The sequence below is a fragment of the Arachis duranensis genome, chromosome 3 (assembly GCF_000817695.3).
Source record: "Arachis duranensis cultivar V14167 chromosome 3, aradu.V14167.gnm2.J7QH, whole genome shotgun sequence".
NCBI lineage: Eukaryota > Viridiplantae > Streptophyta > Magnoliopsida > Fabales > Fabaceae > Arachis > Arachis duranensis.
Window position 1 is genome coordinate 14,911,390 of NC_029774.3, and position 10,894 is coordinate 14,922,283.

The following is a 10,894-nucleotide window of genomic DNA, read 5'->3' on the forward strand; positions in this document are numbered from 1 at the left end:
CAGAAATTAATAAATAACCCCTCAAACACCAAAATAATTACAACTTGTCCTTTTTAAGATCTAAAAGGTGTTCTTCAATGTTCTTCATCACACTCAAAGTGTTCTTCATGTTCTTCGTAAATTCTTTAGATTCTTTCTCTGCTTTTACCCGTTTTTCAGTCTTTTCAGCAACCAATTTTTACCAAAATTCATAATAAATTTCCAGCCACTAAAACCCCATCTTTTCCACATGATTTTACCATAAATTAAACCCCAATTTAAGGCCTAAGGTTTCGTTTTCCAGCTGTACTCAAGTAAATCATCAATTTCATGCACAGCCAAATCATATCATAATTACACAACTCAAACACAATCAAACAAGATTAATTTCATCAAACCCTACCTGATTTTGCTGCTCCTAATTCGGTTAGGCTTTCAAGTGGTCCTTAAGCACTTTTTCCTCCTAAAACACATTAAGAACAACTTTAAATCCAAAAACCCTCAACTGACCAAATCTCTCTCAGCATGTTAGGAAGGTATATCTCACCTTAGAATTGTTGGAAATTAATGTTTCTTGGCCCTCAAGTCAAGTTAAGCATGATTCCTAAGGAAGAACATCAAGAAAACACATGTTTAAGCATGTTTCCTTGAAAACTTAATTGAAGAGGGAGGGAGACAGCCATCTCACCTTATTCCCAGCCTTGATATGTTACATGGTTATGTAGAGGAAGAAGAGAGTATCATTTTGGTGAAATCGGTGTTTTGATTTGAGTTTTAGTTCAGCAGAAATCTAGCTTTGAAGATTTGGAACTAAGAACTTTTCTCTCCTTTTTCTCTTGATGATTTTCGGCCACAATGAGCAAATGAGGCAGCCTTGGGGGTCTTGGGGGTGTAGGGTGAGTTTTGATTGGTTGGCTTGGAGGTGGATTAAAATAATATTAAAATATCTCTGGTGTATAACTACTAAAACTAGATGTATCGGAACACTTATAAAAACATCTCTAAAAATTATTTTCTGAGCTACTAGCATAAATAACACTAGTAACATATTTATTATGAGAATAGAACATGTATGACGAGGCCTTAGCTTTACTAAAGTCATCAGAGAGTGCTGGTGCTAAGCTGCACCAGTAAACTGTGAACCCGGCTAAACCGATTTCCTGTTTTTAATTAAAACAGACCAAGCAACCTTATAATATATCATTCAAGCAACTTATAATACTAATATAATGATAATATTATACTATTATCTCTCTTCTGTCATGAATCGAGTCCGGTTCGTCAAACAGAGACCATTTAAGAAAATCAGAATCAAAACTCCTAACCGATACGGTTCAAAAACTAGGTTTTTCGCGATTGCGTTGTCGGGCTTATCTCCACTAAGGTGTTGAATTAAAGATAATATAATGATAGTGAGGATTGATATGCTTGATGATACAATAGAGGTTTTTCCTTTACTGATCTTTCGGAGAAATCCGCGCCTTCAGAAAAGATCTCGCATATTCGAAAAACGGGGTTATTTCACAGAACAACCAAAAGAAACCAAATTTAATCCAAATTTAAATTACTTCCTTTGAACCAAATTTTAAACTGGTTATTTCTTCTTTTATCTCGTCAAATATTTAATCTAATTCTTTGAAATATAACTATTTCTAGCATTTCACACACTAAATTATAACATAAAAGACAAAGCACCATGCTTCTTTTACTTCACTTGGCATTTTTAGTTCTAGCCATGTTTCAAATCATGACAAAGCATTCCCTAACCATGCCTACACTAGATTTCTCTCCTTCATTGCTACTCCCAAAATACTTCATGAAATCTTGCATCTGAAAAAAAAGACAGTGGACAATTTTTATGACTTCTCCACACAAAATACAATTTGAGAATTCTTGCAAAATAATGTCAAGTCTAGCCAACTTCTCCTTTGTACTGAGTTTTTCATGCAAAAAAAAATATATATACTAGACCTTATTCAAGGTTAAACATATATAGATAAGTTAGGGAAAAGAAGTGAAAGATAATATTACAAACTATCAGAAGAAAAATAAGATGTTATTCTCAATAACAATTATTTATCATAAAGTAGCATAATATAGGGACAAGATGCAAAGCTTCATAGTGCACACTTAATAAAGGAAAAGAAAGCTAAGAAACACACAACTCAACATGTTTGCAATATCAAAGTCCTTTTAGATAAACAAATAATGTAAATCATCCCCTCCGGGGCAAAAAGACAACATCAAACAAAAATTCTTTATCACTTAGTGCAATGCAGCCTAGGTGGGATGGTTGACAGAAATATAAATGAGAATGGGAATAAGAATAAGACAAACCATAGAATTTGATTGATTCTTCTCATATTTTTACTTCATAAAGAAACATAATCATAATATAAAGTTTCATAAGACAAATTTGACTTGTGATGACAACAAAATTGATCATCTCACCATTATATAATGTATATTGATTACGTATCCAGTAACTTAATAATAAATTTGAAGTTTAAGATCATCTATCTTTAGAATTAGGACAGAAGAAAACAGAAACTCTGACAACAAGATAACAGCTCACTTCCTATACGTACAAATGCACTAGGCCATATCAGATCAAGCTAAACACGACATCTGAACAACAAGAACAATTCCATAATTAATATACAACAAAATAATCAAAATTATTCATAATAGAGAAACCTAAGAAAATCATTACTCATAACAATAACACTTCAATAATCTTTAATAATGTTCACTACTCATCATTTGTAATAAACCCATTCTTCAGATTGGCATGAATTAGAGCTTGCAATCAAAAAGTTCAGTAGAAATTAAAGTTAGGCCTTTGAATCACAAAAGAAATTTCATCCCCCAAAATTGGAAACAATGTGAAACTTGATATCAAATTGGGAAAGGAAGGGTTATCGGGGTTTACACACTCAAACGCTGCTTCCTCCTGCTGGCGCAGAGAACAGGGAAGATGAGGAGAAGTGGCTGCGATGCCAAGGAGCTATCCGCGATGGCGACGCCAAGGAGGTATTAGGGACGGCGTCACGGCTTCAGCGACGGCGGCCGGGTGGCGGCGGAGCCTTAACGACAACGGTCTCATCCTTCACGGTGCGATTTCTCTGTCACTGTGCCTCCTCTCTCAATGGCGCTCTCTCCCCTAGCTTGCCACGATGGCGGTGAAAACGAGAAGCTCCTTGTATGCGTCAGTCCAGCGGCTTGAACGACGACGATGGTGGCCGGGTGTAATGACGGCTCCTTCGACAGCAGACTCGTGGCAGGCGCGNNNNATGCGCTCTCTCTCTCCTTGCCCCTTGCTCGACGGTGCCCTCTCTCTTGTGGGTGTGACACGACGGTGTGGCGGCAATGATGCCTGCCAGTGCCATCCTCCTCTCCTTCCCCTCTCATTCTCTTCTTCCTCTTTCCCCTGTTTTCGTTTCCCCTCTCTCTTACTTTCTTTCTTTTCTTTCTCGATGGGTGTTCTGGGAAGGGAAGGGTTGGTGGCTACTAGGTTTTGGGGGTGGGGTGTGTGAGTTGTATTAGGGTTAGGGATTGAGTAATTTCGGTATTTTTAATAAAAATAAGAATAATATAGTAACTGCAAATTAATTTTAATTTAATTATTTTTCAATTACTAAAACTTTGAATTATAATAAGAAAAAACTCCGTTTAATATATAAATCTCTAAAAATTTATTTTGAATAAATATAATAAATTGTAAATAACATATTATTTTATTTTTAACGTAATTTTAAACTCAAAGTATCATTAAATTGACTTAAATATTTTTAGTAAAATAAATTTTTGAATATAAAATCTTAAATAAATATAATAAATCATAAATAACTCATTATGTTAATTTTCAAAAATTTGAAGTCTTACATTTAATATTTTGAAACCAAATTTTTTATTAGTTACAAAAAATCTTTGAATTTTGTGACAAATAAATAACTTGTTACAAAATATTTAGAGCTTTTGAAACAAATAGATATTTTGTTACAAAATGTTTTGAACTTTTGCAAGAAAACAACAATTCGATACGAAAGCCAACATAATTTGTAACAAAAAAAATTATGTTGTTACAAAATATTCAAATGTTTTGTAACAAATTTTCTTGTTGTTACAAAATATTATTATTTTGTAACAATAACTAATTATTGTTACGAAAAAACCATAATTTGTAACAATTTTAAATTTGATACAAATTTTTTGTTACAAATGTTTCATTTTCTTGTAGTGTGCTTGGAATCTAAAAGTCGAGATTGTGCGCCTGTACGAGTTTCCTAGCAAGTGGAACCCAAGAGAGATTTACAGCTGGAGTTGGTGCTTCAAGATGAAAGGGTCATTTACTAAATCCTAAACTTTTCTAATTAGATTCACTTTGGATTTTTTTTATCCATTGTGGTTTATTCTATTTGCTTTTTTTTGGCATAGGGTGATCGTATACATTGCTCCATCCTGAAGACAAATATGGTGGTATTTAGGACCTTGATTCATGAGCATGAACTTTATGCAATGAAAAATTTTATTATTCAAGCAGCAGGACAATCTGTGCGAACAACAAGCAACAAGTATAAATTGAGCTTTTATACCAAGATCTCTGTCAGTTTGCTTCCTAGCGACAGTTTCCTATTTAATTCTTTTCAGTTTATTTCATATGAGAAGATTGAGGTAATGGTTGATGTGAACAAGAACCATTTGTTGGGTAAATCAAGTTACTGATTATTTATTTTGTTCATTCTTTTAATGTTAATGTATCATATTGGTAACTTATTTGGTTAAATTTGTATGTATCTTTATGAATCTCTTTGCTCTTTGGGTTGCGTTGTGTACTCTTTTGATGACTGTATTGGTCATGTCGTAGGAAAAGAGGACGTTACACCATTGGTTACAAAATTAGGAGAGGAGAGTAAATGCATTAAACTACACTGGATGATCTAGAGTCTATTTCCTGATTATTTTCAATTCTTTTTTCGGTTTTGTGATTTACTGTTGATTTATCATTTATGTGGGCTTTGTTTACATTGTTTGTCCTTACATTTTGTTCTACTTAAAAAATTAGGGAAAACATCATGAAGTGCACCCCCTTTGGTGACTTGGTTGACAAAGCCCTTGGTTTATTTGATAAAGATGATGGTCAGCCTATTATCTTGGTGGCACAACTCTTTAACTAATTTCTATCTTAATAAGGTCAATGTTCAAAATAGAATTTATGCCTTTCGCCTATTTTTAACCCTAAGATCCCCGATGTTCTTGCATTCAAGAATAGGTGTGTTCAAGATCTATAGTATGTCCTCACTTAACTGGCTCCCTTATTTCATTAATTTCACTATAATGTTTTCGCAAGATTGTTTGCCTATTTTATCTCATGTGCTTCAGGTTAATAAAGAGAGGTGATCTAAAGGCTCAGTGTATTAATTATATACATAGTCAGTCCATAAATTTAGTTAGTGATGAGTTGCATGGCGGTTCCTTATCAATCACTACTATTGAGGATGTTTTGGACAAAACTAATGTAAGCTCCTCTATTGTTGGTTTTTTCAACCATGACGTGCTTTGTTCATGTGGGTCTATTACTAACGTTATTGTGTTTTTTTGTGCAGGAAACTTCATGTTAGATACTAGCCACTCTGGTTTCTATTGATGTCGATGGCAGTGATTGATATTATGCTTCGTGCAAGAGTTGTCTCAGAAAATTGAAGGAGAAGGTCGTTATCTGTGCGAGCATTGTGGTAATGTTGGTTTCAATTCTCCTATGAGGTAGAGACCTTCAAACTTAAAATGGCTTATTATATTTAAGTTGTTTTGGGGTATTCCTCAATTTTCTAATGTATTTCATAATGTGTTTTTAACAGGTATTATCTTCATGTTATTGCTGCTTATGGCACTGGCTATATTGGCCTAATCATTTGGAACCAAGAGGCCAAACTGGTTGTTAGAAAGTCTGCAAGTGAAGTCAAAGACCTCATTGTACGTTTTTTAATATTTGTGTTGAAAATGATTTAGTACTTCAGTGTAAGTTTTTTAATATTTGTGTGGAAAATGATTTAGTGTGAGACATTCATTAAAGAGCAATGAATAATGAACTGATTCTTTTTTCTTAATATCCAGAGAGGAGAAAATGTGGCATGCTATCCTAAAGTTTTGGATAGCATTGTAGATAGGAAATTTTTGTTTAAATTGTCCATTACAAAGAAAAATCTCACTTCAATTGATCAAGTGAATAATATAGTTAAGATCAGCAATGACGATATACTCATAGCCCTTTATGAATTCCAGTATTTCTCTATAGATATGGTGGTGTATTTTTTGTCTTTTAATTGTTATGTTGTTCAATATTTGCTTTGTTATTGCAGTGATCACACTGTTTTTCTCAATAACTACCACTTAGGGAGTTGACCAAAGTGTTTTCAATCTATTGCCTGCATCTTATACTAATGAGGCTGAGTCTGATGTACATTCTGCTGTAGTTGTGTCTTTATCTAAGGTTTGTATATCATACGAAACATGCATAGAGCATCTGCTGTTAGCAAATTTTATCAATTCCTGCCTCTTAAGATCTGTCTTTTCTGAGATGTGTTGCTACGCATGCAGGATTCAGGTTCAGAGAGCATTTTTGAGTGCGGTGTTGAGACTCCAGGCAAGGGTGTTGTGGTTGATTCAAATGCTGGTGCCGCTATTGATGCGGTGTATAGTCCAGATGTTTAAGGCTCTACAACTAAGCCATTAAAAGGTAGTGTTGGGAAAAGGAAGCTTGAGTAGTTAGTAAACATAGGCTTCGGTTAATGGGGGAATCCGAGGAAGGAATTTCCAACTTAGTTGAAAATGCAATTTTTTTTATATGTACTTTTTTTAATGTCATCTTTAGTTGTTTTCTACACGAGAACCTATTTAGAAGTTTATTGTAAGAACTTTATATATGTATATCAATTATAGGTTGATGCATCTTTTGTAAACAAAGTTTATAAATAGATAGTTTATTAGAGAATGGTTAGTCCTTAGGTTAATTACATTTTTTTGTAACTTACCTTTGGAAACATATAAATACTCATTCCTTAGATTTTGATTATTTAAGCTGATTTGTTTCATTTAAACTGATATTAGGCGATAACAACTCTTAAATAACAAGAACATAACCTAGGTTAATGATGAAGTCGTGCCATTTCATTGTACAATTTGAAGTTTGAAAATTTTAGGATCTTGATTCATGAGCATGAACTTTATTATTATAAGGAATGTTATTGTTCAAGCGATAAGACAATTTGTGCGAACAACTAGCTACAAGTATAAACTGAGCTTTTATACCAAGACCTTTCTCAGTTTGCTTCCCAATGAGAGTTTCCTATTTAATGCTTTTCAGTTTATCTCATATGAGAAGATTGAGGCAATGGTTGGTGTGAACAAGAACCACTTGCTGGGTAAATCAAGTTACTAATTATTCATTTTGTTCATTCTTTTAATATTACTGTATCATCTTGGTAACTTATTTGGTTAAATTTGTATCATGTTGGTAACATTTTTGGTTAAATTTGTATGTACCTTTATAAATCTATTTGCTCTTTGGGTTGGTTTGTGTACTCTTTTGATGAAGCTGTGCCATTTTAGTCTACAATTTGAAGTTTGAAAATTTTATCTCAGTGTTCTACTAATTTAAAAATAATTAATATATAATATTAAGCTATATGAATAAATTTTGCATTATATTTTGTACAAATTGGTATGCATGGTTAGATCATTAAAGGTGTAAATTATAGTATGTGTATAGTTTTTTTTGTTTTATTTTACTCTTCGAGGAACCGAATTTCAAAGTAACTTGAATTATCAGGCTTAGATATAGATGGTTGCACTACAACAAAATCACTTTTAACGACAAATTTTTAGCGGCCATAATACAATGACTACTATTTTTTTTATTTAACCTATGTTTTTATAGCCATTATATATTTGCCATTATTAATATATGTTATAATGGTAATTATTATTATTGCCACTAAATTATTATCTTTTTACTTTTATTTTTAATTTTTTCAAAATTAATAACGGCCATTAATGTTATTGTCGGTAAAAAGTGTTCTTAAATTAAATTAATCGAAAAAAAAAGAGAAAATAAAAAAGCTATGTTCATGTTTCTGGGTAAAAAGTTCATGCCCTGGATAAAGCTACAAAACTCTCTTCCGTCGAACTCACTTCCTTCCATCGCCAATTACCACCGTCGTAGGCCTTGCCACCACCGATTACTCTTTTCCACTCATTCAAACCGCATCTCGATTTATGTTTCGTCTATTCTCCACCTCAGTTGTCTCATATCCACTATCGCCAACATCCTCCAGTTCCAGAGCCTCTGTTGCTGCATCATCCTTCTGAGTGGAATTGCTGATGACAACTTGTAGCTGTGGATTCCGGCAACAACTACACCTTCTCCAACTAGTCCGAAAGTGGTGGAGATCATAGCTTCCGGTCGCAATTGTTCGTCATTTTCACGTTGAAGCTTAGTGAACGGTCAAATTTGTTATGAAATTAGGTTATAATAACGTAAATCTTCCTAATTATTTTGATTTTTCATATTTCAGTTTGTTCTCTTTTTCTCCAATGGCAGCTCCTTTTACTACTGCATTCTCGCCGATTTCTTCTTTTTCTTCTAGTTGCTGTGTTGAGCTTACCACATCACCGGTACTATTCTCTTTTCTCACACATGTTTATTGCTATTGCTCCACCGAATGCTTTTGTTTGTTATATTTATGAATCTTAGTTTGAGTGGAATGACAGCTAAGGAAGACTTTGAGGTGAGGGAGAAATTGAAAATGAAAATGAAAAATAAAAAAGAAAATCAGCTTTTGAAAGAAATAGGTAAACATGTAATTTACAATGCATTTTAGCTAGCATAGAAATTGTTGGATGAAGAGGAGTACCTTGATTCAGGGAATTTTGCATAATTCTATTTTACTTTGATCAACAAAGAAAAAGAAGAGAAAGAGAAAAAGGAAGGAAGAACATTTTCCTTTGAGGTTTGATACAGTTTGATGCTATATGCTGCTTGAAGATCATGCATGATTATGTATGCGCGATTGATTATCTTCAAGTATTTGTGTGTTTATTGTCTTGATTTATGACTTTCTAACAGACAGTTCTTGATCATAATGATACTGGAATTCTAGCACTTTCTGATGAAACTGAGTTGGAAAGTGTTTCATCCGAAGATCGCCATGGAAGGTGGGCGAGTGACTTTCAAAATTGTTCTTTCATACCACGGGGCATCTTTTGATGGGTGGCAAAAGCAACCAGGATTGAGTACCGTTCAAAGGCAAGAACATTTTCCCCTTATTGCGGACTTAAGAAATGAACAAATTGGGCTTTAACGTTACAAAATTCACTCTCTTTTGTACATTAGTATGATGTCTATCATAAATCCAGACCTATTACTTGTTCTTTAAATTGCATGTTAAAAGTATGTTTTACTGAATTATCTTTCTGAATTTGTTTAGTTAACTAATCCACTTCTTGCTCTTGTACTCTTTTCTCAATGCAGTATAGTAGAAGGTTCACTTGGCAAATTTGTTGATGAAAAGAAAACTCAACTACTCAAGTACAAAGGTTTGCCTGTTGAAGGCTGTGCTGTTGTTGCAAGTTGTACTGACAAAGGGGTGACAGCACTTCAACAAGTCTGTTCTTTCTGTAAGTAATTTCTGATGACAGGAGGGGGTCGAATTATTTAGGTTGTTCTTCCATGGTAGTATATATTTGGCATGCCTTGAAAGGAATGGAAATGTCTGTAGAAGTTACATAATTTTTTTTGTTTTTTTGCATTTCTTCTGGCTTGTACATGGATGGTTGGGGAACAGGAGGATCCTCATTATTAGGATTCGTCATTTTCAAGCCTGTTTCCCCCTCATTACCTGCAGATACTTGGAGGAAGGATGTTAAACCAAGAGAGGTTGAGGATGCAATCAATAGTGCAGCACCTGGAAAACTTAGGGTCATATCAGTTTTTGAGGTAGTATTTTTGTAAGCTGCAATTTGTAGCTAAAGTCCTTTTGATTTAATGAAATAGCTTTAGATTTGATGGAATTTTATTTGGTTCTTTATTATTTTTTCTGTGCTTACCTTATACTGCAAAATGTTAATGAAGTTAGTGCCATTCGAAAATTAAGTGCAGCATTGACAGAATATTTTGTTGTAATGGCTTGGTACTAAATAGAATATCATATTGAGTCATAGTTTATATTGAGATAAAAAATTTTGTTGTTTGTTTTGTTTGATTTATAACAAAAATTTAAGTTTTTATGTGCATTATTTGTAAATGTGCTTTGGTTAATAATCAATTTATATGATACCCCTTTTTCCTCTGAAGCCAACAAGAAGATGAACATAAAATTATCTCTGATGGAGTATCTTCAGTGGCAGGTTATTAATCTCTTTCATCCCACCTTATGCTACTTTTAAAACCCCTTTCTCTTCCTTTTTTTTCCAATTGCATCCTAGTTATATTGCAGGTAATTTGTTTTCTCTGATATTTGTTCCATTTTGGGTTTGAGCAAAGTAACTTGCTTTCCCAAAAGACAAAGTGATTGATGATATGTATGAATTGACTCTGTCATTAACCTTATAACCATTGTTAGCATTGGACCCGTGTTTCTTTAAATTTGATTGATTTATTGATTTGGTGTATTTTTATCTCTACAAAGGTAAAATCAAAGTGCAACTATCAAGGACATGAACATATATAATTATATATCTTCATTTAATTTCCATGTTTGAAAGAGGAAAAGTACTAAATTGCACATTCTAGCTAGTAAGCTTCATCCCTTTAGTGAAGCGTTGAACAGATAGATATATGCTACATAAGATAAAGTACCTAATCATTGAACTTCAAATATATTTCTACAACGTTGCAATAATTGAATAAAAAATAGAA

General features: G+C 33.3%; 1 protein-coding gene across 2 annotated transcripts; it reads left to right on the forward strand.

The window, feature by feature from the left end:
• Positions 1-8,096: 8,096 nt before the first annotated feature.
• On the forward strand, positions 8,097-10,646 carry LOC107477802 (uncharacterized). Of its 2 annotated transcripts, XM_052259784.1 has the most exons (6): positions 8,097-8,448; positions 8,553-8,652; positions 9,138-9,283; positions 9,509-9,654; positions 9,882-9,973; positions 10,331-10,646. In XM_052259784.1, exons 2-6 carry the CDS (start codon positions 8,572-8,574, stop codon positions 10,343-10,345), a joined length of 480 nt encoding a protein of 159 aa, XP_052115744.1. In that variant the 5' UTR covers positions 8,097-8,448; positions 8,553-8,571; the 3' UTR covers positions 10,346-10,646. The 2 variants fall into 2 exon arrangements, 1 of the variants encoding a protein (XP_052115744.1); XR_002371835.2 differs by lacking the exons at positions 9,509-9,654; positions 9,882-9,973; positions 10,331-10,646 and having other exon boundaries at positions 9,104-9,270.
• The last annotated feature ends 248 nt before the right edge of the window (positions 10,647-10,894 follow it).